Below are 27,514 nucleotides of genomic sequence, written 5' to 3'. Positions count from 1 at the left end.
AGGGTGAGAGAGAGAGAGGGAGGGAGGGAGAGAGAGAGAGAGGGAGGGAGGGATGATGAGAAGAGAGAGAGAGGGAAGATGAGAGAGAGAGAGAGAGAAGGGGAGCAAGAGTGACCTGGTTGGTGGGGAATGACCTGGTTGGTGGGGAGTGACTGGTTGCTGGGAAGTGAGCTGTATGGTGAGGAGTGACCTGGTTGGTGGGGAATGACCTGGTTGGTGGGAAGTGATCTGGTTGGTGCAGAGTGTGAAATGAATGATGTGTTTCAAGTTTCTTTCACATTTGCAGTAATGCTTACTGCCCTCTGAAAAGTAATCTGTGGTGGATTGCTTTTCAACAAGTGATATAGCAGTAGCTGACAGGCGTTCATGAGGTGCTCCTGCCACCTCCTTGTTTTTGAGTTTGGCTTGCAGTTGCAGAGTGGCCCCATTGAAATCAATAGGCGAGTTTGACAGGCGGTGCTGCCTGTCATACTCTGCAGGCTCCAAGCCGTCCATTGAGCTCAGTGCCTCTGACAAGAAGTGAGGTGCAAAGAGGCTCTGTGAGCTCATCCTCTCCGTCTGCTGCAGAGTGTGCCGGCTTGTATTTATACTGGCCGATCTGTATGTAGCGTCTGATTAAACAGGAAATGACCTCAGAAGGGTGTGGTGGAAGTGATGCAATTGCTGTCTATAACAGGAAGCACTTCAGTGCTTCTATTTTGATATGAGGAAGCCATCAGACATGTGCTACAGGCCTCACCATTAGGGTTGCCGGAGGAGGAGGAGGGGAGCAGGGCCTTACTGATATCAGGTCTGTAGAAAGTTAGAAGATATGCTAGAAGTGTGGATTGGATTTGAAATCTGACAACCTCTCCCTGCACTATCTCTCTTCCTTCCCATAGGACCCCCCAGCACATATCCTACCCCCCCCCATCCCTCCCCCTTGCACTGGCCCTCTTCTCTCACAAAGCACCCCCCAGCACATATGCGCACAGAGGTTGCATTTGATGGGGCACGGGGGCTGCATTTGATGGGGCGCAGTGAAGCTACCAACCACCACTGCCCCCCCCCCCCCCAGCACATATCTAACTCTCCCCACCCCTCTGCTAGGACATATCCCCAGGACATATCTGAGCCCTGCATTCCATGCAAAACACTAACAATTCAGCCACATGCACTGTTTGCTGCGGCGAGCTATGCGCCACATCATTGCTCTCTTTCAGGCCACCAAAAGTGTCCCAGGTCTTTTGCTACCTTATAGCGTATACCCCCCCCCCCAAAAAAAAACAAAACAAAATGCTGCTGCTAAAGTGTTCGGGTTTGGCTTGAATAAAAGGTGGCAACCCTACTCGCCATACTGGCACAAAAGTTACACAGAACACCGACAAGAGTGCAGAGGACCCCTGCGGTTGGTAAAGGTAGGTTGCTGGTTGTGACAATTCCACAGATTTTCAATGGGGATTAAGTTTGGGCTCTCACGAGGCCATGCAAGGACATTCACTTTTTTCTCCTCCAACCACTGTGCTGATTGGTGGACATTCCCCACCTTCTCCTCCAACCACTGTGTGCTGATTGGTGGACATTCCCCACCTTCTCCTCCAACCACTATGTGCTGATTGGTGGACATTCCTCACCTTCTCCTCCAACCACTGTGTGCTGATTGGTGGACATTCCCCACCTTCTCCTCCAACCACTATACTCTCATTGGTGGACATTCCCTGACTTCTCCTCCAACCACTGTGTGCTCGTTGGACATTTCCCGCCTTCTCCTCCAACCACTGTGTGCTCGTTGTTGGACATTCCCCGCCTTCTCCTCCAACCACTATATGCTCATTGGTGGACATTCCTCACCTTCTCCTCCAACCACTATACTCTCATTGGTGGACATTCCCTGACTTCTCCTCCAACCACTGTGTGCTCGTTGTTGGACATTCCCCGCCTCTCCTCCAACCCCTGTGTGCTCATTGTTGGACATTCCCTGACTTCTCCTCCAACCACTGTGTGCTCGTTGTTGGACATTCCCCGCCTTCTCCTCCAAGCACTGTGTGCTCGTTGTTGGACATTCCCCGCCTTCTCCTCCAAGCACTGTGTGCTCGTTGTTGGACATTCCCCGCCTTCTCCTCCAAGCACTGTGTGCTCGTTGTTGGACATTCCCCGCCTTCTCCTCCAAGCACTGTGTGCTCATTGGTGGACATTCTCTGCCTTCTCCTCCAAGCACTGTGTGCTCGTTGTTGGACATTCCCCGCCTTCTGCTCCAAGCACTGTGTGCTCATTGTTGGACATTCTCCGCCTTCTCCTCCAACCACTATGTGCTCGTTGTTGGACATTCTCTGCCTTCTCCTCCAAGCACTGTGTGCTCATTGGTGGACATTCTCTGCCTTCTCCTCCAACCACTGTTTGTTTGTTGTTGGACATTCCCTGCCTTCTCCTCCAACCACTGTTTGTTCGTTGTTGGACATTCCCCGCCTTCTCCTCCAAGCACTGTGTGCTCATTGTTGGACATTCTCTGCCTTCTCCTCCAAGCACTTTGTGCTCATTGTTGGACATTCTCTGCCTTCTCCTCCAACCACTGTGTGCTCATTGTTGGGTGTTCACTGCCTTCTCCTCCAACCACTGTGTGCTCACTGTTGGGTGTTCACTGCCTTCTCCTCCAACCACTGTGCTCACTTTTGGACATTCCCCGCCTTCTCCTCCAACCACTTTGTGTTCGTTGTTGGACATTCCCCGCCTTCTGCTCCAAGCCCTGTGTGCTCGTTGTTGGACATTCCCTGCCTTCTCCTCCAACCACTGTGTGCTCGTTGTTGGACATTCCCTGCCTTCTCCTCCAACCACTGTGTGCTCATTGTTGGACATTCCCCGCCTTCTCCTCCAACCACTGTGTGCTCACTGTTGGGTGTTCACTGCCTTCTCCTCCAAGCACTGTGTGCTCATTGTTGGACATTCCCCGCCTTCTCCTCCAAGCACTGTGTGCTCATTGTTGGACATTCCCCGCCTTCTCCTCCAAGCACTGTGTGCTCATTGTTGGACATTCCCCGCCTTCTCCTCCAAGCACTGTGTGCTCATTGTTGGTGCTCATTGTTGGACATTCCCCGCCTTCTCCTCCAAGCACTGTGTGCTCATTGTTGGACATTCCCCGCCTTCTCCTCCAAGCACTGTGTGTTCGTTGTTGGACATTCCCCGCCTTCTCCTCCAAGCACTGTGTGCTCATTGTTGGACATTCCCCGCCTTCTCCTCCAAGCACTGTGTGATCATTGTTGGACATTCCCCGCCTTCTCCTCCAAGCACTGTGTGCTCGTTGTTGGACATTCCCCGCCTTCTCCTCCAAGCACTGTGTGCTCATTGTTGGACATTCCCCGCCTTCTCCTCCAACCCCTGTGTGCTCGTTGTTGGACATTCCCCGCCTTCTCCTCCAAGCACTGTGTGCTCATTGTTGGACATTCTCTGCCTTCTCCTCCAAGCACTGTGTGCTCATTGTTGGACATTCTCTGCCTTCTCCTCCAAGCACTGTGTGCTCGTTGTTGAACATTCTCTGCCTTCTCCTCCAAGCACTGTGTGATTTTTGGTGGACATTCTCTGCCTTCTCCTCCAACCACTGTGTTCTTATTGTTGCCGTGTGCTTTGGCTCATTGTCATGTTAGAAGGTAAACCTTCTTCATATTGATAACTTTCTGCCAACAGAGAGCAGCAGATTTTTCTCAAGAATTTGATGGCATTTTGCCCATTCATTTTTCCTTCTATCCTGATAAGCTCTCCAGTCCCTGCTGCAGAGGGACACATACACACGATATCTCTCTGGAGTCCATGCCTCTCTTAATACAAGAAAGGACTTTGCTCACTTTGGAAACCCCAGCTTGGCGTTGCATGTTATTATTGAGCTTGTGATCTAACAAAATCCCCGGATCCTTCTCCACCATTGATTCCCCCAGTTTTACTCCCCCTAGTATGTATGATGCGTGTATATTCTTATACCCCCAAGTGCAGTGTAAGTGTTTACATTTATCAACATTAAAACCCATCTGCCCAATTAGACAGAGCATTGAGGTCGGCTTGTAAGTTGGAGAAATCCTGTAAGGACGTTATTCCACTGCAAAGCTCGGTGTCATCTGCAAAGCCTGAAATCCCAGACCCTATATCATTTACAAAGATATTAACCACTTCAATACTGGGCACTTTCGCCCCTTCCTGCCCTGGACAATTGTCAACTTTCAGCGCTATCGCACTTTGAAAGACAATTGCGCGGCCATGCAACACTGTACCCAAACAAAATCTTTATAATTTTCTTTCCACAAATAGAGCTTTCTTTTGGGGGTATTTGATCACCTCTGCATTTTTATTGTTTGCTAAACAAACTAAAAAAAACTCTTTTTGAAAAAAATAAGTTTTTCTTAGTTTCTGTCATAAAATGTTGTTTTCTCCTTCACTGACAGGCACTGATGAGGCGACACTGATATGTAGAATTGATAGTCATGGATGAGGCACTGATATGTAGAATTGATGGGCACGGATGAGGAGGCACTGATATGTAGAATTGATGGGCACGGATGAGGAGGCACTGATATGTAGAATTGATGGGCACGGATGAGGAGGCACTGATATGTAGAATTGATGGGCACGGATGAGGAGGCACTGATATGTAGAATTGATGGGCACGGATGAGGAGGCACTGATATGTAGAATTGATGGGCACGGATGAGGAGGCACTGATATGTAGAATTGATGGGCATGGATGAGGAGGCACTGATATGTAGAATTGATGGGCATGGATGAGGAGGCACTGATATGTAGAATTGATAGTCATGGATGAGGAGGCACTGATATGTAGAATTGATGGGCACTGATAGGCAGCACTGATATGCAGTGATATGCAGCACTGATGGGCCCCCGATAGGCGGCACTGATATGCAGCACTGATGGGCACTGACAGGCAACACTGATGCACACTAATAGATTGCACTGATGGGCAGCACTGAGGTACTGACAGTTGTTACTGCTGGTCACTGATTGGCACTTTGCCACTGACAGATGTTATTGATGGGGTACTGGCTGGCAGCTGATGTGCACCTCTGATGGGGGCTGTGCACAGACCCCCCCCCCCCCCGACAGGGAGAGCCTCCTCTCCATGTCAATGCGAACCGAGGAATGCCGTTTACTGGCACTTCCTGGTTCATGTGATGATCAGCTGTGATTGGTCACAGCTGATCACATGGTAAGCCTCTGTCCGAGGCTCCTTACCACATGATCGGAGATGCGGTGTGTCAGACTGACACACGGCACCTCCAGTCAGCACGGGCCCCCATGGGCGTGCGCAAGAATATTATCCTGCTGGATGTCATATTATGCCCAGTCAGGATAACAGGAGCATGGCCCGCCCGTCGATCTGCTATAGGCCGGGAGGCAAGTGGTTAGAGTAAAGGTCCCAACACTGAACCTTGGGGTACCCAACTAATAACAATGAAACCACTGATAACCTTAGACCATTCAGAGTAAAAATCAGTAACCGCTACTCTCTGAATTTGGTCTTTTTGCCAGTTTTCTATCCATTTACAAACTGATTTTCCCATCCTATAGACTTTACCTTACACATTATTCGGAAATCAACGTATAACTTGTGAAATTGCACAAAAGACGAATCAGCATTTTAGCACTGATGAGGTAATGAAGCCGGCTGTCCTAGGATGGTTCAGGTGTACTGACAAATGTTTTTATGCCAAAGCTTTTCAGGTATTAGTTAAAGTGGAAGTAAACTCCCCTATCGTTTGCAGCCAAGGAAGCTGCCATCTTTTCCTCTGTTTAATCTTCAACTGCTATGGTGCTGCACATGTGATTTGTTATGACACCAGCCATTGGATGGTTTGATAGTTTGGCTGAGAGCACAGCCAATGTGCAGTTGGCATTCCCGGCATGCATTTTTTTTTTTTTTTTTTTAACTGTTTAAATCGATGGGTTTACTTCCACTTTAACCACTTGCCGACCAGCGCACAACGATGTACGTCGACAGAATGGCACGGGCAGGCAAATGGGCGTACATTTACGTCCCTTTAAATTTGCCGCCCTGCCGTCGGGAGCGCGCCGCCGGCGGCGCGCTCCCGCGCTGGTCGGGACCTCCGTGAGTCCAGTCACGGGACCCGCGGACTCGATCGCCGCGGGCATCCCCGCGATCGTCTCACGGAGCGGCCAAATGAAGAAATGCCGTTGTAAACAGCATTTCTCCATTCTGCCTAGCAACTAGTGACGCTGATCTCTGCTCCATGTGATTGGAGCAGAGATCAGTGTTCACTAAATGAAAGCCCAACACACCCCTAGGAACACTTAACCCCTACACTGCCACCCACTGGTTAACCCCTTCACTGCCAGTGTCATTTACACAGGAATCACTGCATTTATATAGCACTGATTACTGTATAAATGACATTGGTCCCAAAAATGTGTCAAAAATGTCCGATGGGTCCCCCACAATGTCGCAGTCACAATAAAAATCGCTGATCGCCGCCATTACTAGTAAAAAAATTAATAATAAAAAATTAATAAAAATGCTATAAAACTATCCCTATTTTGTAAACGCTATAACTTTTGCGCAAACCAATCAATAATCGCTTATTGCGATTTTTTTTTTTTTTTTTTACCAAAAACATGTAGAAGAATACGTATTGGCCTAAACTGAGGGAAAAAAATGTTTTTTTATATATTTTTGGGGGATATTTATTATAACAAAAAGTAAAAAAATAATGTGTTTTTTTTTCAAAATTGTCGCTCTATTTTTGTTTATAGTGCAAAAAAAAAATAAAACGCAGAGGTGATCAAATACCACCAAAAGAAAGCTCTATTTGTGGGAAAAAAAGGACGGCAATTTTGTTTGGGAGCCACGTCGCACGACCGCGCAATTGTCAGTTAAAGCGACGCAGTGCCGAATCGCAAAAAGTGGTCTGGTCTTTGACCAGCAAAATGGTCCGGTCTGAAAGTGGTTAAACACTGGGATAAGTGTATAAATGTAGCCGGGAGGTACCGTATATACTCTAGTATAAGCCGACCCGAATGTAAGCCGAGGCACCTAATTTTACCACAAAAAACTGGGAAAACGTACTGACTCGAGTAAGCCTAGGGTGGGAAATGCAGCAGCTACTAGGTAAACAATGCCCACCTGTATCATCAGTGCCCACCTGTATCATCAGTGCCCATCTGAAGCCACATTGTGCCCATCTGCAGCTGTACCTTTGATAACCAAAAACAGGTGTCTCCTGCTGTGTCATGCAGTCTGTTCAGCGGCAGTAAGCAGCAGCGGACATCTTGTTTATAATCAGCCCAAACTATATGAGCTGGGTGTAACAAGATGTCCGCAGCTGGCTTACTTTGGCAAGGTGTACCAAGATGATGGCTCTGGTCACCGATCCTGATGGAAAATGCCCTGCGCCCCTGCCAGCTTACCTAGTTCCACTGCTGAGGACTCGGTCTCTGCTCCACCCTCTCCACCCACTGACTCCGCCTGCTGACTTCCAGTTGCGCGCAGCCTCTGACTCTCCCAGGTATCAGATCAATCATCGGGAGCATCTGTGCCAGTACAAGTACTCGTGCAAATGCTTGATGTCTATACCGATACTAGTATCGGTAAAGGGACAACCCTAGTATATATTATATTATACATATTATTACATCAGGGTCCCCAGAGAGCCTCCCCCCTTACATCAGGGTCCACTGAGAGCCCCTCATTACATCAGAGTCCCCAGAGAGCACCCCCTTATATCGGGGTCCCCAGAGAGAGGGCGGCCAGTGAGATGATGTACAGTAATCTCTCTGCTGCCCCCAGCTGCACAGTGAGAGCAGAACAGCGATGATGCAGGGCAGCGATGAGAGATGGGTCCCAGGTTCGGGGCTATAGCCCCAGAAGCCACCCCCTAGCGACTCCACTGCTCTGATCTAGTGTTGTGTTAATACATACAGAGTGTAAACAACCTCCTCACTGACATAACACATAATAGAGTTTAGGGGGGAAGCTGGATGGGATCTGCTCCCCGTACTACAATACATCTTCTCAGAACAGGAAGGAACACATGGGTGTCCGCAGCAAGGGGGGTCAAGTGCCCCCCCCCTGGAATCCCCAAGGTGTCGGCCGTAGCCCCCGCCATGCTGCATTTTTTTCACTTTTTTTTTTCATTTTTTTGTCCGCTGGGGGCTACATCCTCCACCCTCTCCTATGGATCAGAGCGCTGGATGGCTGTGTTCGGCGGCCGCTCTAACACAGTCCCGCTCCCTCAGACCAGCTCGTGTGATAGTAAAGAGAATCAACGTTCCCCCAATCACACGAGCCGGTCTGGGGGGGTGGGGCCGTGTTACAGAGCGGCCACCGAACACAGAGCCATCCAGCGCGGTGATCAAGAGAAGGAGATGCTGCAGGTACAGCCCGCCCTGTGTGCCACAGTGCCTGGATAGGAGGATCGAGGGGGGGGTTGCAGGGAGCCCCCTGCCGATTCTCCTATCCAACTTATTTTACTGTCCCCAGTTCACCTTGTGCTCCCTTCCCCCCCTCTCTCCTCCACCATCACACTCTCCTGCTCCCCTCACAGTTTTCTCCTCCCCTGTTCTTGCTGCCCCCCTGCTCTCCAGCTCTCCCCATCCTTCTCTAGCCACCATCCCAGTGCTCCCCCCCGTCCCCCCCAGTGCTCTCCCCCCCTGTTCCCCCCCAGTTCTCTCCACTCCCCCCAGTGCTCCCCCCCGTTCTCCCCCCCTCACAGTGCTGTCCTCTCCCCTCCGTGCTCCCCCCTGTTCTTCCCCCCCAGTGCTCTCCACTCCCTCCAGTGCTCTCCCCCCCCCAGTGCTCTTCAGCTCTCCCCATCACTCTCCAGCCCCCACCCCATTGCTCTCCAGCCCCCCATTCTCCCCAACCCTGTTCTTTCTGCCCCCCTGGTGCTCTCCAGCCCTCCCCCCAGTGCTCCCCACCCCTGTACTCTCCACTCCCCACCCCTGTACTCTCCACTCCCCACCCCTGTACTCTCCACTCCCCACCCCTGTACTCTCCACTCCCCACCCCTGTACTCTCCACTCCCCACCCCTGTACTCTCCACTCCCCACCCCTGTACTCTCCACTCCCCCTGCATTCTGCCCCCACCCATGTGCTCTCCAACCCTACCAGTGCTCTCTACCCCCCATAGTGCTCTCCAGTCCCCAGTGCTTTCCACCCCTGTTCTTTCTGGCCCCCACTGGTGCTCTCCACCCCTGTTTTTCTGCTCCCCCAGTGCTCTTCACCGCACCACTCTCCTGCCCCCCCCGTGCTCTCCTCCACCACCACACTCTCCTGCCCCCCCCCCACAGTTTTCTCCTCCCCTGCTCTTGCTGCCCCCCCTGCTCTCCAGCTCTCCCCATCCTTCTCTAGCCACCATCCCAGTGCTCTCCCCCCTTGTGCTCTCCCCCCTGTTCCCCCACAGTGCTGTCCTCTCCCCTCCGTGCTCTCCCACCGTTCTCCTCCCCAGTGCTCTCCCCCCTGTTCTCCCCCCAGTGCTCTCCCCCCTGTTCTCCCCCCAGTGCTCTCCCCCCTGTTCTCCCCCCAGTGCTCTCCCCCCTGTTCTTTCCCCCCCAATGCTCTCCACTCCCTCCAGTGCTCAACCCCCCGTGCTCCCCCCCTGTGCTCTGTTCTTTCCCCCCCTGTGCTCTGTTCTTTCCCCCCCTGTGCTCTGTTCTTTCCCCCCCTGTGCTCTGTTCTTTCCCCCCCTGTGCTCTGTTCTTTCCCCCCCTGTGCTCTGTTCTTTCCCCCCCTGTGCTCTGTTCTTTCCCCCCCCCTGTGCTCTCCACTCTCCCCCCCCTGTGCTCTCCACTCTCCCCCCCCTGTGCTCTCCACTCTCCCCCCCCTGTGCTCTCCACTCTCCCCCCCCTGTGCTCTCCACTCTCCCCCCCCCCTGTGCTCTCCACTCTCCCCCCCCCTGTGCTCTCCACTCCCCCCCCCCTGTGCTCTCCACTCCCCCCCCCCCCCCTGTGCTCTCCACTCCCCCCCCCCCCCTGTGCTCTCCACTCCCCCCCCCCCCCCTGTGCTCTCCACTCCCCCCCCCCCCCTGTGCTCTCCACTCCCCCCCCCCCCCCTGTGCTCTCCACTCCCCCCCCCTGTGCTCTCCACTCCCCCCCCCTGTGCTCTCCACTCCCCCCCCCCCCGTGCTCTCCACTCCCCCCCCCTGTGCTCTCCACCCCTGCATTTTGCCCCCACCCATGTGCTCTCAAACCCTACCAGTGCTCTCCACCCCCCATAGTGCTCTCCAGTCACCCGTGCTTTCCACCCCTGTTCTTTCTGGCCCCCACTGGTGCTCTCCACTCCTCCCTGCTCTTTGTACCCCCCCAGTACTCTCACGCCCCGTGCTCTCCACCCCTGTTTTTCTGCCCCCCCCAGTGCTCTTTACTGCCCCACACTCTTAGCCCCCCCAGTGCTCTCAGCCTACCGTGCTCTCTACCCCTGTTCTTATTGGCCCCCCCAGTGCTCTCAAGTTCCCCCAGCGCTCTCTGCTCCCCACCCCTGTGATCTCCACTCCCCCTCGCTCTTTGCCCCCACCCATGTGTTCTCCAACCCCACCAGTACTCTCTACTCTCTAGTACGCTCCCCCTTCTCTCGAACTCCCACCCAGTGCTCTCCACTTCTCCAGGACCAGAGGACAGGCTGACTGGGGCTGGAAAATGAGGACGGCTGAAGGTGCAGGTGGCCAGGGACCACTCCATCTCACAGCAGACAAATCCTCTGGAAGGAGCACAATCCCCATCCAAAATGAGAACAGACCCTGCCTGCTGCTGCCCATCATGGATATCCTGCTGGCATGCAAGATACCGTACCAAGCATCAACACACCTTCCCACAGACAGGGACTGCAGACTGGGACATGGGGCACAGGAGGGGTTGCATTTGGTGGGCACAGTGAGGCTGCATTTGGTGGGCACAGTGAGGCTGCATTTGGTGGGCACAGTGAGGCTGCATTTGGTGGGCACAGTGAGGCTGCAATTGGTGGGCACAGTGAGGCTGCATTTGATGGGCACTGGTGAGGCTGCATTGAGCTCTTGCATCAAGTCTGCAGTCTCTGACCATCTCCTGTAGCATGTCTGCAGTCTCTGAGGGAGTCTGGAGGAGTCAAGTGTGGGAGCGCCTCTGGGATGGGGGTCATGGGAGAAGTCAGACCTGTGTGGGCTGTAGACAGGAGACTATAGGATAAAACCAGAGCCACCAAGCTGGAGACGACTGTCTGAGCACTGCACAGTGCACCTGAGAGGAGGTCAGTGAAAGCACCGCCAGGCCAGTCGGGGGGGGGGGGGGGGGGGTCACTGATGTAAGGGGGGAGTGAATACGATAATGTAAGGGGCACTGATATAAAGGGTTTCCTCCTTATGTTAGTAACCCACCCCCCTTACCTTAGAGTATTCTTTCTGCATAAGGTGCCCCCCCCCCATGTTCTGAGTTCCTGGGGTCCCTGTTGATGATCACTTACCACTGTTAACTGGAATTTGAATATATATATAATATAAGCCCTATGTGATTTCATATCTATATATAATACTCTCTTCATCAAATATGCTTTAAAATGTATGGTTTTTCCCTTTCATGAACAAGAAAATAATGACGTTATGCTGTTGGGCTGGTATAATAATGCTGTGAGGCTGGTATGAAATTTTTTCCAGGGTTGGTTTTTGAAAGCATGGGCGTCCGCAAGGTTACTCAGGTGGCTGGGTACCATGCCCATATAGCTTAGAGAATGTACATCTTTTTACATTGCAATACATCTGTTGTGGCCATATTTTTATCTTGATGAAAACAGCCTATACAGTGAGGCCGCGTACACACGGGCGGACTGTTCCTCCAACTTTGTCCGCTGAACAGTGTTTCAGCGGACAGTCCGCTCGTGTGTGGGCTTCAGCGGACAGTTTCAGCGGACAGTCTGACGAACAAAGTTTTTCGGAATTTCCGTAAGACAGTCCGCTGAAACTTGATTTGAGCGGACAGTCCGCTCGTGTGTAGGCTTGTTCGGCAAACTAAGTCTCGCGCATGCCCAGAAAGAATTTACACGGCGAAGGTTGCATTGCAGTGTATCGGACGCTGAATTTCTCGTCCCGTCGTACGTGCCGTTCACGTCATCGCGCAAGTTTTCAGCGGACTGTTCGTTCGTCGTGTGTGGTCAAGTCCGCTCATGCAAATTTTGAACGGACTGTTTGTCAACTTGATTTGGGCGAACAGTCCGCCCGTGTGTACGCGGCCTCAGAGTATGAGATCAAAATATGTATTGCAATGTAAAAAGATGTACATTCTCTAGGCTATATGGGCCTGGTACAGAGCCGCCTGAGTAACTTCCGAATACAAAGTGAAGATGAATTATCTGTTATATAACACATATGTATTTCCATGAGATTATCGAAAAGGGGCGGAGCATGAGTGTCCTTAAAATGATGCCCCCCCTGGGAAAAAGTTCTGCGGACACCCATGAAGGAACATTTTGTGACTTCTGACCCGCAACACCCAAATCATTTCTGTGCAACCCACTAATTTCCAGATCTGTAGTATTCCTTTAGATCAGGGATGTCCAAACTTTTTTCAAAGAGGGCCAGATTTGATGAGCTGAACATGCGCGAGGGCCGACCATTTTGCCTGACATTCTTTGAACCATTAAAATTCGGTCTAAGCGTGTCCATCCGAGCACTAATACACGGCCCAACAAGAATTCTCTTGCCTTTGTGGCTGTGTGTGGTGAATAGATGAACTCAAGTGTATTATTTGGATACACCATATTTATTGGCGTATAACACGCACCTTCACTTTAAGAGGGAAGCTTCAGGAAAAAAAAACTTAAAATTTTAAATAAAGAACTGTGAAGCAAAACAAGGGTCAGTGTCTATCTGCAGACCCACAATTGCTAGGAATGCAGCGCTCACCATTGCTAGGAATGCAGTGCCCACCATTGCCAGGGAGTTCACCCACCATTGCCAGGGAGTTCACCCACCATTGCCAGGGAGTTCACCCACCATTGCCAGGGAGTTCACCCACCATTGCCAGGGAGTTCACCCACCATTGCCAGGGAGTTCACCCACCATTGCCAGGGAGTTCACCCACCATTGCCAGGGAGTTCACCCACCATTGCCAGGGAATTCACTCACCATTGCCGGGAATGCAGCCACCATTACCAGGGATTCACCCACCATTGCCAGGAATTTCACCCACCATTGCCAGGAATTTCACCCACCATTGCCAGGGATTTCACCCGCCAATGCCAGGAATTCACTCACCATTGCCGGGAATGCTGCCACCATTGCCGGGAATGCTGCCACCATTGCCGGGAATGCTGCCACCATTGCCGGGAATGCTGCCACCATTGCCGGGAATGCTGCCACCATTGCCGGGAATGCTGCCACCATTGCCGGGAATGCTGCCACTAGTGATGGACGAACTTCCGACGGGACGTTTCGCGAACGCGAAACGCGAACGGACACAAACGTTCGCGAAAACGACCGTTCGCCGCGGGCTCCATTGACTTCAATGGGAGGCGAATTTCGCAAACCTTTAGGTCGAATTTGCGGCCACGGGGTAATTATTAGGGGGTAGCACGTAGTCCCACCACCTGGACAATAGCATAATACATGTATGAGGTGAATTTGGGATCGATAACTACAAGCATTTTTTTTTTATTTGGGAAATTGTTCTGACAATTCAGGACTATGGAGCTAATGAAGGCAATGGAGGAGAGGGAAGGTCAGGGACCAGGGTAGGCAAACAAGAGGGTGCAGGAGATACAGAGCACTGACAGCAGCACCGTAATACAGAGCACTGACATCAGCACCGTGACATACAGCGCTGACAGCAGCTCCGTGACATACAGCGCTGACAGCAGCTCCGTGACATACAGCGCTGACAGCAGCTCCGTGACATACAGCACTGACAGCAGCTCCGTGACATACAGCGCTGACAGCAGCTCCGTGACATACAGCGCTGACAGCAGCACCGTGACATACAGCGCTGACAGCAGCTCCGTGACATACAGCGCTGACAGCAGCTCCGTGACATACAGCGCTGACAGCAGCTCCGTGACATACAGCACTGACAGCAGCTCCGTGACATACAGCGCTGACAGCAGCTCCGTGACATACAGCGCTGACAGCAGCTCCGTGACATACAGCGCTGACAGCAGCTCCGTGACATACAGCGCTGACAGCAGCTCCGTGACATACAGCGCTGACAGCAGCTCCGTGACATACAGCGCTGACAGCAGCACCGTGACATACAGCGCTGACAGCAGCTCCGTGACATACAGCGCTGACAGCAGCTCCGTGACATACAGCGCTGACAGCAGCTCCGTGACATACAGCGCTGACAGCAGCTCCGTGACATACAGCGCTGACAGCAGCTCCGTGACATACAGCGCTGACAGCAGCTCCGTGACATACAGCGCTGACAGCAGCTCCGTGACATACAGCGCTGACAGCAGCTCCGTGACATACAGCGCTGACAGCAGCACCGTAAGCAGCCCCAGGAGGAAGTCAGCACAGCACAGGGATGGTGTGATCCCCTCATAATAAGAACCCCCAGGAGGAAGTCAGCACAGCACAGGGATGGTGGGAGCCCCTCATAATAAGAACCCCCAGGAGGAAGTCAGCACAGCACAGGGATGGTGGGAACCCCTCATAATAAGCAGCCCCAGTAGAAATATGACACCGCTCAACCTCTTCAAAGAGGAGGGTAGGGGCATATAGTACGGTGTGCTTTTTTGGGTCAGGGAAGTGAGCCAAATGAATTAAGAAGGTCTGTGTGCTTGATTCCAAAAATTGTTTATAGACATATACATGGTCTACTGATCACATGTGTTGAATTCCTCCGAGATCCATGCCTCATTCATTTTTAGAAATGTGAGGTAGTTAACACTGTCGTGAGCTAGGCGAGTACGCTTATCGGTCACAATCCCCCCTGCTGCGCTGAACGTCCTTTCGGACAGGACACTGGATGAGGGGCAAGCCAACAGTTCGATTGCAAATTGGGCAAGCTCTGGCCAGAGGTCAAGCCTGCCCACCCAGTAGTCTAGGGGTTCATCACTCCTCAGAGCGTCCACATCGGCCGTTAACCCAATGTAGTCGGACACCTGACGGTCTAGGCGTTCCCTGATGCTGGATCCGGATGACACCTGTCGATGGGTCGGCTGAAAGAATGACCTCATATCCGAAGTCACCAACACATCTTCAAACCGGCCTCTTCTTGCAGGCGCTGTTGGATTGGTACCCGCAACTCCTTCTCTGGGAGTGGGAATTGCTCCTCTGCCAGCGCACGCAAAAGCAGAATGCAGCATTTCTCGAAGCAAGGCCTGGAAGTGCTGCATTCTGACAGCCCTCTGCGACGGCGGTAACATTTCCGCCATTTTGTGTTTGTACCGGGGATCTAAGTACGTTGCCACCCAGTACTGGTCCTTGACCCTCATGCTTTTTATACGGGGGTCCCTATTAAAACACTGGAGCATGAAGGCCCCCATTTGCACTCAAGCGGAAGGTATGTGGTGGTGGTGGTGTTGTTGGTGGTAGTGTCTTTGGGGGTGCACATAGCAGAGAGTGAAGAAGAGGGTGCAGATCGAGAGGATGAGGAGGGTGCAGAAGAATAAGGCTGAGTGAGCCACTCAACCAAGTCTGGTGCGTCCTTTAAAGTAATTGAACGCACCTTCTGCAACTTCCCACTTTGGCTCAAGGCTGTTGCTCCTGCCCTACCCCTACCACCCCTGCGGAAGGGCCTGCCTCTTCCTCTGCCTGTCATTTTTTAAATCACCCTGTGACAAAACTCTTAGTCCCTATACCGCTGAAGGACTGCTGCAGTATAGGGCAGCGGTCAGCAGTAGTGCACGTCAACCCTATGTATTGTGGACCGATAGCGGTCCTTACAGAACAGCAGACTGTACTGCACTCAGGCCTATGTACCGTAGCACCCTATACCAAGTTACCAGTCCTTATAAAAACTTTTGTGGACCAAGCAGGTTGTGTGTTAGTGTTTAGCAGACTGTGCGTCAGTCCCTATACCGCTGAAGGACTGCTGCAGTATAGGGCAGCGGTCAGCAGTAGTGCACGTCAACCCTATGTATTGTGGACCGATAGCGGTCCTTACAGAACAGCAGACTGTAACGCACTCAGGCCTATGTACCGTAGCACCCTATACCAAGTTACCAGTCCTTATAAGAACTTTTGTGGACCAAGCAGGTTGTGTATTAGTGTTTAGCAGACTGTGCGTCAGTCCCTATACCGCTGAAGGACTGCTGCAGTATAGGGCAGCGGTCAGCAGTAGTGCACGGCAACCCTATGTATTGTGGACCGATAGCAGTCCTTACAGAACAGCAGACTGTACTGCACTCAGGCCTATGTACCGTAGCACCCTATACCAAGTTACCAGTCCTTATAAAAACTTTTGTGGACCAAGCAGGTTGTGTGTTAGTGTTTAGCAGACTGTGCGTCAGTCCCTATACCGCTGAAGGACTGCTGCAGTATAGGGCAGCGGTCAGCAGTAGTGCACGTCAACCCTATGTATTGTGGACCGATAGCGGTCCTTACAGAACAGCAGACTGTAACGCACTCAGGCCTATGTACCGTAGCACCCTATACCAAGTTACCAGTCCTTATAAGAACTTTTGTGGACCAAGCAGGTTGTGTATTAGTGTTTAGCAGACTGTGCGTCAGTCCCTATACCGCTGAAGGACTGCTGCAGTATAGGGCAGCGGTCAGCAGTAGTGCACGGCAACCCTATGTATTGTGGACCGATAGCGGTCCTTACAGAACAGCAGACTGTACTGCACTCAGGCCTATGTACCGTAGCACCCTATACCAAGTTACCAGTCCTTATAAAAACTTTTGTGGACCAAGCAGGTTGTGTGTTAGTGTTTAGCAGACTGTGCGTCAGTCCCTATACCGCTGAAGGACTGCTGCAGTATAGGGCAGCGGTCAGCAGTAGTGCACGTCAACCCTATGTATTGTGGACCGATAGCGGTCCTTACAGAACAGCAGACTGTAACGCACTCAGGCCTATGTACCGTAGCACCCTATACCAAGTTACCAGTCCTTATAAGAACTTTTGTGGACCAAGCAGGTTGTGTATTAGTGTTTAGCAGACTGTGCGTCAGTCCCTATACCGCTGAAGGACTGCTGCAGTATAGGGCAGCGGTCAGCAGTAGTGCACGGCAACCCTATGTATTGTGGACCGATAGCGGTCCTTACAGAACAGCAGACTGTACCGCACCCAAGCCTATGTACCGTAGCACCCTAGACAGACCAAGTTACCAGTCCTGATAAAGAGCTTTGTGGAACAAGTGAGTTGTGAATGATTAGCAGACTGCAGCAGAAGGGCAGCAGTCAAGTATAATATTCTTTCTATATTTGGAAGAAAGAATATTATACGTGTACAAGCCTATTACCGTACCACTGATACCAGTCCTGAAAAGAACCTTTGTGGAACTAATAGTAACAGCAAGTCTTTAAAATTATCCTCACTGCCTGACACACTGCTTCCTGCCTGTCCCTATACAAATTGGCAAAAAAGAGTAGGCTGGAACGATTAGCTGGAACAGCTCTTTTGTGGACCTGATAGTAACAGCTAATGATGATGATGATGATGATGATGAAGAAAGACTAATCTGGCTGAGCTGTCCCTAAAATAGCAGCATACAGCGCTCTGTCCCTTTATCTAAACTGACAAAAGAAACTCAGGCTGCTGACCTAACACCTATACCAGTCCTGAAAAGAACTTTTGTGTACCAAATAGCTAGCGTTTTCTCTGTCCCTACTCCACACAGGATCCTTTCCCTACAGTGACAGAAGAAAGAATGTAAAATGGCCACCGGATCGGGTGTATTTATAGGTTAGGGGGAATGTCCAAGTGTCCATGAGCTGTCATGTCTCAATTGGTTGTCCTGTAACACATGATAAACGTGTCACGAAAGGTTAAAGTTCTTGTATACATTAAACACGTAAGTCCGCCGGGGCGAACGACGGAAAAAGGCGTTCGAACCCGCGGACGGCGAAAGTCGGAAATTCGCCGCGAAACGACCGCCGGGCGAAACGTTCGTCCATCACTAGCTGCCACCATTGCCGGGAATGCTGCCACCATTGCCGGGAATTTCACCCACCATTGCCGGAGAATTTCACCCACCATTGCCAGGGAATTCACCCACCATTGCCAGGGAATTCACCCACCATTGCCAGGGAATTCACCCACCATTGCCAGGGAATTCACCCACCATTGCCAGGGAATTCACCCACCATTGCCGGGAATGCTGCCACCATTGCCGGGGATTCACCCGCCATTGCCGGGAATGCAGCCACCATTGCCGGGAATGCAGCCACCATTGCCGGGAATGCAGCCACCATTGCCGGGAATGCAGCCACCATTGCCGGGAATTTCACCCACCATTGCCGGGAATTTCACCCACCATTGCCGGGAATTTCACCCACCATTGCCGGGAATTTCACCCACCATTGCCGGGAATTTCACCCACCATTGCCGGGAATTTCACCCACCATTGCCGGGAATGCAGCTACCATTACCATCAGTGCAGCCATGGAGGGCAGGACGAGCGCCAAAGACATCTTACAGGAGAATCTCCTGTTTACACAACGGCCTCTTTAAGAGAAAGTCCCGCCTCCTTTGATGGACAGTACAGTCATCCAATGGCAGAGACGGGACTTCCTATTACAGCTGCCGTGTAAACAGGAAATTCTCCTCCTGTGTGCACAGCACTCGTCCCGTCTCCTCCCTCCGAGGCAGCTGGACTATATATCTTTTGTGTTTAAACAACCAGGCGGGCCGTTCAAAACCAGACCGCGGGCCGCGATTGGCCCGCGGGCCGGACTTTGGACATGCCTGCTTTAGATAAATACATTTCCTCTGGGTAACTTAGATTGTTAAATATTCACCTAATTAGGGATGAGCCGAACACCCCCCCCCCCCCCCCCCGGTTCGGTTCGCACCACAACTTTCGAACGGACCAAAAATTTGTGCGAACTTTAGAACCCCATTGAAGTCTATGGGACTCGGACGTTCGAAATAAAAAGTGCTAATTTTAATTGTTAATATGCAAGATACTGTCCTAAAAGGGGTTTGGGGACCTGGCTCCTGCCCCAGGGGACATGGATCAATGCCTAAAATGTTTTTAAAAACGGACGTTTTTTCGGGAGCACTGATTTTAATGACGATTAAAGTGAGAAAAAAAAAGTGAAATATTCCTTTGAATATCATGCCTGGGGGGTGTCTGTAGTATGCCTGTGAAGTGCCACGTATTTCCCGTGTTTAGAACAGTCCCTGCACAAAATGACATTTAATGTAAAAAGTCATTTAAAACTGCTTGCGGTTTTAATGTTATATCTGGTTCCTGCAATATGGATGAAAATCATTGAGAAAAATGGCATGGGTAGCCCCCCTGCCCATTACCAGCCCCTTTGGGTCTTGTACGCATATTAAGGGGAACCCTGTACCCATATTAAAAAAAGGAAATGCGTGGGGCCCCCAGGCCCTATATACTCAAAATAGCAGTATACAGGCGGTGCAAACAAGACAGGGACTGTGTAGGTTTGTTGTGTTAAGTAGAATCTGTAATTTTGAACTGGTACATTTTTAAAGTGTAGCTCCAGTCAAAAAATCTATTTTTAAGCTTTTTGGAAAACATAGGGAAGGGTTATCACCCCTGTATAATTTTTTTTGCCGTACGTCTTTTTTCATCTCACTTCCTGTTGTCTCCTTCCATTTGCAAGTAGGAGACGTTTGTAAGTTGGATGTTTGAAAGTAGGGGCCTGCCCTATATGCTCTGCAGAAATGGCAGAAGAAGGTGTTGGTGTTGCCACAACACTGTAAGCCCTCAAAGGGACTCTTGGTGGGCGCTGGAGCGCCCTGCTGTGAACGATTATATCAAGAATTGTAATTACATGCCTTGTTGAACAGTGATAGAAAAATTGGGCCTTTGGTGGTTGTGGTGCCACAACACTATAAGTCCTCACAGTTACTCTCGGTGGGCACAGGAACGGGCCCTCCTGTGAACTATTATATCAAGAATTGTAATTACATGTCCCTGTTAAACAGGGGCTGAAAAATTGGGCCTTAGGCACTGCTGGTGCCACATCACTGCAACCTCTCCCAGATATTCTAGTTGGAGTGCAGGAATGAGCCCTGCTGCAAAGCATTGCATCAAAAATTGTAATTACACGCCCCTGTTAAACAGGGGCTGAAAAATTGGGCTGGTGGCATCCCCCAGAACCAGAAATGTTCTTCCAACATATCAGCGGAGGAGGAAGAGGATAGACAATCAACATAACAGGACAGTCACTCAGCATCAGCATAGGCAGTCTTGAAGGGATGTGATATTTCAAAAAAAAAAAAAATATTCGGTTTTTCTTCAGGTGCTTGGTAGCTGTGGGTGATCCAAGACTGATTCATCTTTATGAAGGTCAGTCGATCAACGGAGTCGTTTACAGGCGCACCCTGTGATCTGTTACAAAGCCACCAGCAGCACTGAAGGTGCGTTCCGAAAGAACGCTGGATGCAGGACAGGCCAGTAGCTCAATTGCATACTGTGCAAGCTCTGGCCAATGATCCATCCTCAAGACCCAGTAAGCCAGAGGATTTTCGGTGAGAAAGGTGTCCAAGTCTGACCTTGCCCCTAGGTATTCCTGCACCATGTAAATCAGACGCTGGCGATGGTTGCTGGAACCGATCATACCTTGGGGCTGTGGACTAAAAAATTGTCTGAACGCATCGGTCAGACAGCCACCTTCACTGCTACTTCTGACCGAAGCCTCTGACCGTTGTCCAGGACCAGGAGTTTGTAACCTCCCAGTCTCTGGGAACGCGTTGCACAGGCCTTTCTGCAAGGCCTCCCGGAGATGTCTCATCCTCTGCTCCCTCTGCGACGGCAAGATAAGGTCGGCAACCTTACCCTTGTACCGTGGATCAAGGAGAGTGGCCAGCCAGTAATGGTCCCTCTCCTTGATCCGAAGAATACGAGGATCCTTCCACAGGCTTTGCAGGATCAGGGAGGCCATGCAGCGTAGGTTAGCTGAGGCATTTGGTCCAGAGTCCTCTGGGTCAATAAGGACAACATGATCCGCAGCCACCTCCTCCCTCCCAGCCATGTACAAGTCCACGGGGTTTCTTGGGACTGTAAATCATCCCTACAAGACTGCTGATGCTGAGTGCCAGGCTCCACCTCCATGCTGACACAATCCTCGTCCTTGTCCTCGTCGTCCTCCTCTTCTTGTGTGATGGGCGGGACAGCAGGAACACTGTCTGAATAAAGGGGGCCTTGAGAGGCAAGGAAGTCCTCTTCCTGCCTCTGTTCTGCCTCAAGTGCCCTGTCCATTATTCCATGCAGCGTATGCTCCAAGAGGTGGACAAGAGGTACAGTGTCACTGATGCATGCACTGTCATTGCTTACCATCCTTGTGGCCTCCTCAAATGGTGAAAGGACAGTGCATCCCTGATCATGCCCCACTGGCGTGGTGAGAAAAAACTGAGCTCCCCTGACCCTGTCCTGGTGCTGTAGTCGCACGGGTACTCATTGATGGCCCTCTGCTGCATGTGCAGCCGCTGCAGCATGGCCAACGTTGAGTTCCACCTGGTGGGCATGTCACATATAAGGCAGTTCTTGGGCAGGTCCAACTCCTTTTGGAGCTCAGCCAGCCAAGCACTGGCATTAAATGATTGGCGGAAATGCACACAGACTTTCCTGGCCTGCCTCAGGACATCCTGTAAGCCCGGGTACCTGCCCAAGAACCGCTGCACCACCAGGTTAAGGACGTGAGCAACACAGGGCACATGGGTCAGTTGTCCCTGTCGGAGGATGGAGAGGAGGTTGGTGCCATTGTTGCAAACCACCAATCCTGGCTTAAGCTGACGTGGCGTCAACCACCTCTCAGCCTGCCCCTGCAGAGCTGATAAAATATCTGCCCCAGTGTGGCTCCCATCCCCCAAACAAACCAGCGCAAGCACGGCATGGCATCGTTTTGCCTGCGTACTTGCGTAGCCCCTTGAACGCCTACGGAGCACCGCTGGTTCAGGACAGAGCACTGGAAGAGGCCATGGAGGAAGAAGAGGAGGAGGGGGTGGAGGAGAAAGGTGTGTCACAACCAGTAGTAGCATTTTGGAGGCGTGGTGGCGGAACAACCTCCAACACTACTGCACCTTTTCCTGCATCCTTCCCAGCTGCCAGAAGAGTGACCCAATGGGCCGTGAAAGACAGATAACATCCCTGTCCATGCCTGCTGGACCATGAGTCAGCGGTAATATGTACCTGACCGCCCTGTCCAGCGAGGCAAGGACAATGCCTCCCACATGTCGGTAGAGAGCCGGAATCGCCTTCCGTGAGAAAAAGTGGCGTTTGGGGACCGCACATTGCACAAACTCACGGAAGGGGGCTGAGTCTACCAACTGAAAAGGCAGCAGTTGAAGTGCTAGCAATTTAGCCAAGCTAGCATTCAACTGCTGGGCATGTGGATGGCTGGGAGTGAACTTCTTTCTACGGTCCAGCAGCTGGGGCAGGGACATTTGCCTGCTATAATCGGACGTGGGTGTACTGCTAGCAGAGTGCCCGGAAGCACTTGGCTGTGACACACCTAATTCTACACCTTCATTCCTCTCAGAGCAGGTTTCAGAGGGGACTGAAGGTCTAGTGGGGTTGGCGATCCCAGCTGATGAGGAGCAAGGAGAGGTCTGCTTTGTTCTTTGGTGTGGGTCTTTGAGGTAAGCTTGCCAACGAGCTGCATGGTAGGTAAACATTTGTCTGGTCAAGCATGTGGTGCCCAAGCGGCTGATGTTTTGGCCACGCGAGATACGCTTGAGACATATGTTGCAAATAGCAGTGGTGCGATCTGATGCACTCATCTCAAAAAAGGCCCACACCAAAGAACTTTTAGAATAACACGCAGAGGCAGCGCCCTGCACAGGCGGAGCTCTGCGTGGGATTCAGCCGGTGTGCTGCCCCTAAGCTGGCCCCCGGAGGGCATCCTGCCTCGTTGGACATGTGCCGCCTCCTCCTCCTCTCTCCTACCAGGCACCCATGTGGAGTCAGTGACCTCATCATCCCCTCCCTCTTCATCACTGGAGCAAACCTGGCAGTATGCTGCAGCTTGTGGAACATGACTGCCAGATTGCTGTCCTTCTTGAGCATCCCCTCTCTCTGCACTCACACTACTGCCTTTCTCTAGCTGAGTATCATCATCAGAGCCTACAAAACACTGGGCATCCTCCTGGAGCATGTACTCAACACTGCTCAAACAGTTCAGGGGACTCCTCAGGAGGACATGGTGGGTCTAGGGAAGCAGTGACTGATGATGACATTGAGAGGAGGGAAGAGGATGAGTTGGCAGCTGCTTTGCTAGTACTCTGAGCCTGGGTGAGAGAGGATGAGGAGGATGAAGAGGGCTTGGTCATCCACTCTACCAAGTCTTCGGCATGATGCGGCTCAACAAGTCCAGCTGCTGAAAATAAGGACATGCGTGTCCCATGGCCATGTGCTGATGGCGATGCACCGCGTCCACGACCAGCACTGTTCTCTCTAGACACAGAGCCTGCTTGCCCTCTTTTATTGGCTCGTGCCTGTCTGTCTCTCCTTGTTGGCCTTCCAGACATGGTAATGGCCTGCAGGGAGATGGGAAAACCAGCACTTGAGTAGTGTATATTGTGCTGGAGGCACACAACACCCACTAACTCCTGCAGATGCCTGTATGATAGAACACCAGCAATAAAGGGTAGATACAGGTGTATACTGGGCTGGAGGCACACAACACCCACTAACGCCTGCAGATGGTTGTATTAGAGAACACCAGCAATAAAGGGTAGATACAGGTGTATATTGTGCTTTGCTGGAGGCACACAACACCTAACTCCTGCAGATGCCTTTATTATAGAACACCAGCAATATAGGTAGATACAGGTGTATACTGCGCTGGAGGCACACAACACCCACTAACTCCTGCAGATGGCTCAATTTGAGAACAGCAATATAGGTAGCTACAGGTGTATACTGCGCTGGAGGCACACAACACCCACTAACTCCTGCAGATGCCGGAACACTACACAAGGCCGCCGTGCTGGCAGCCTTATATAGTGTGGGGTGTGTACTAAACAGCCCGAGCTATAATTGGCCACAGGCAGGATGCCAATCATGGCTCTCCTCACTGCCGGCGCTGTGATTGGCCAAGCATGCGGGGTCACAGTGCATGCTTGGCCAATCATGAGCCAGCAATGCACTGCAATGGCGCAGTGCATTGTGGGCCGTGAGAGCGCCACGCGAATTTGGAGCGAACGGCCCACAGAGTTCTGGTTTCGCCGAACAGGCCAACAGCCGGTGTTCGAGTCGACCGTGCGTTCGACTCGAACACCAAGCTCATCCCTACACCTAATAATACAAAGGAGGAAGAAATAATCCTGACACTTGAGGTTGATTTACTAAAGGACGAACATTCTGTACACTTTGAAGTGCATTTTGAGTTTCTATCATCCAATCATGTACAAACAAAAATTGTGTTTTTTTATTTTCCTTTCTCTCTTTTGCTTTTAGCGATGGCGTCTGCTGATCTGAGGAAGGAGCTGGAATGTTCCGTCTGTCTGAGCATTTATACAGATCCTGTAACCCTGCAATGTGGACACAACTTCTGCCAGGACTGTATTGGTCGTGTGTTGGATACACAGGAGGAGTCTGGAGGTTATTCCTGTCCTGAATGTAGACAAACATCTAGGAAACGTCCCGTCCTTCAGAGGAACATAACACTACGTAACATAGCAGAGAATTTCCTGTCTTCTCAGCCAGATCAGGAGAAGTCCGGAGTCTTCTGTACTTACTGTATTCACACTCCTGTACCTGCTGTGAAATCCTGTCTGCATTGTGAAGCTTCTCTGTGTGACAATCACCTGAGAGTCCACAGCAAGTCACCAGAACACGTCTTATGTGACCCGACCACTTCCCTGGAGAACAGGAAATGCTCCGTCCATAAGAAGATCTTGGAGTATTACTGCACTGAGGACTCCACCTGTATCTGTGTGTCCTGCAGTTTGGCTGGAGAACATCGGGGACATCAGGTGGAGACTCTGGATGAGGCCTCTGAGATGAAGAAGAAGAAACTGAGGAATGTTCTGCAGAAACTGATGACAGAGAGAGAGGAGACGGAGAAAAGAGTCCAGAGTCTGCAGGAACGCAGGAGGAAAGTACAAGGAAAAGCAGATGATGAAACAGAGAGAGTCATTGTCCTGTTCAGAGACCTCAGGAGACGTCTGGAAGACCTGGAGAAGAGAGTCCTGAGGGACATCTCCGGGCAGGCAGAGCGGATCTCCGGGATAATCAATGATCTGGTCCAGGATCTGGAAATAAAGAAGGAGGAGCTGTCCAGGAAGATGGGGGACATTGAGGAGCTGTGTAACATGACGGATCCACTGACCGTCCTACAGGAATCAGACACAGGTGACTTGTGTGATACTGAGGATGGAGATGATGACAGAGAGAGACATGATAACCTCCTCCATGATGGAGGGGATCTGGATGTGGTGGAGATCTCACATACATTACACACAGGTTTATCTGATATCATGTCTGGGGTAAATGTCGAGAAATATCCAGGCACACATGTCTGTCAACATTCTACTACAAAGGGCAAAAGTCACATCAATGCCGAACCATCCATAAAACGTTTCAAACCCTCTCCCACCATACAACCATCTAAGCCACCCCAACCCTCCCCAAACATACAACACTCACAATGCCAGGCTGGAGGACCTAATATTGAGGTAGTACAGCAAAAATCGGGGGTGTCAGGGGCTACAGACATATTACTGGATGTGAGCACAGCTAGTAATTATCTACATATATCAGATGACAGGAAAACTGTGTCCTACGCATCACGTCAGAATCGCCCAGAAACACCAGAGACATTTCGGTGTAATCAGGTGATAAGCAATCAGAGTTTCTCCTCGGGGAGACATTACTGGGAAGTGGATGTTAGGGGGTCCGAGTACTGGAGAGTCGGGATGTGTTACCCCAGTATAGACAGGAGAGGAGAGGAGTCAGTGATTGGATATAATAAGAAGTCCTGGGGTTTGGAGGGGTGGGGGTGGGATAATCAATACTCGGTGACACATGACAGGAAGGAGATCCAATTACCCGGCAAAGTCTCCAGTAAGAGAGTCAGAATAGATCTGGATTATGAGGTCGGGCGGATCTCCTTTTATGATCTGTGTGACCCGATCCGACACCTCCACACCTTCACCACCACCTTCACCGAGCCCCTCCATGCTGGGGTATGGGTAATGTGGGGTTGTATAAAGATATCTGGTGGGAATCGGAGGTGAGAAATCTGCCCGGAGACTGGTGACATCATAAGGTGGAGAATCTGATTGCTGAAAGACTCAGCCAATAGGTGTTGGCAGTTAAAACTAAATGATTGATTTACTTATAAAGTTGCAGGTTCCGGGGCCGTCATCTTCATCCTAAACCTCACTTCACTATCTAGTGTGTCACTGACCAGAAACAAGCATGCAGGTCAGATTGTTCAGCCATCACTGGCTTCATGCTTGTTCTGGGTCAGTACCACACCAGGAACCAGAGCCAGGTTCAGGATGACAGCCCTGGATCGTGCACCATTATAGCGTATCTGTACTTTTTTCAGACTTGGATGGAGTGGGGAAGGATTAGCCCCCCCCTGTTTGTTTTGTACTGTTATCCGGGGCTCCAATAGAGGGATTTCCCTTCACTTCCTGTCCTGGCGACAATGTTTTACTAGGCAGGAAGTGAGGGTAACTATTTTTTTTCTTTAGTAGGGGGGAGGCTGGAACCTCTGTCAGATTTTTATTTTTGTCTGTGTCCTTGTAGGTTTCCCTTAATTTCCTGTCTGATAAAACGTTGTCACCAGGACAGGAAGTGAGTTGAAATCTTTCTAATAAAGTCCCAGATAGGAGTAAAAACCTGACAGGGGTTTTACCCCCCCCCCCCCCCCCCCACACACACACACACACACACTTTAGCCAACTAGAACAATAGGTTTTGTCTGGACACACATCTGAGACGTAAACAAATAATGCATTCTGAATGCAGGCCAAATAATCGGTCGACCACTAATTATGAAAATAGTTGAAAACTATTTTCATAATCAATTATTTTGATTAGTTGTTTCAGACCTTGTTTCCTCCTATGGCCCTATTCCTCTGATAAAGAGAAATAATTATGATATGCTACTAACTACTTACTAATGATGAAATTACATGACTAAGTGCTTATATGCTAATGTTAGGATCAGCATATAATAACGGGTTCCCTGTCTAGAATGACTTTACAGAAAGATGTTGTTAGAACAAATTTTTGCTCTTGGGATCCTTGGAAGGTCTTGTTGTGGAACATAGAGAGAGTTGGTCTCCTCCTTCAACAATGAGGTATTTGGGAGTCTGGAGGTCGGCCAAACTGATAAGGTGTTCAGAGATAACAGAAATTAATGTCTCCTGTAAATTAATGATGTGCTGCTTGTACAAATTCTTAGGTGAATGATTTATTATGTAAACTGTTGACGTTTGGGACGGTCCTCCATGGCAACTGTCCAGAAGT

The 27,514-nt window shown here is 50.9% G+C and overlaps 1 protein-coding gene across 1 annotated transcript in view; it reads left to right on the top strand.

The window, feature by feature from the left end:
• The window catches only part of LOC143956842 (uncharacterized), a 112,644-nt gene extending 85,748 nt beyond the window's left edge, over window positions 1–26,896 (top strand). Inside the window, exons 3-4 of the mRNA XM_077467015.1 lie at window positions 709–790; window positions 24,488–26,896. Coding sequence (XP_077323141.1) covers window positions 709–790; window positions 24,488–26,268 — 1,863 coding nt within the window. The 3' untranslated portion in view covers window positions 26,269–26,896. The remainder of the gene's footprint in view (window positions 1–708; window positions 791–24,487) is intronic.
• Window positions 26,897–27,514: the final 618 nt, after the last annotated feature.

This window comes from Lithobates pipiens, unplaced genomic scaffold (assembly GCF_037356315.1).
Source record: "Lithobates pipiens isolate NorthernLeopardFrog02 unplaced genomic scaffold, aLitPip1_a1.2 Scaffold_44, whole genome shotgun sequence".
Classification (NCBI taxonomy): Eukaryota; Metazoa; Chordata; class Amphibia; order Anura; family Ranidae; genus Lithobates; species Lithobates pipiens.
This window is presented reverse-complemented; position numbering and strand designations above follow the sequence as displayed.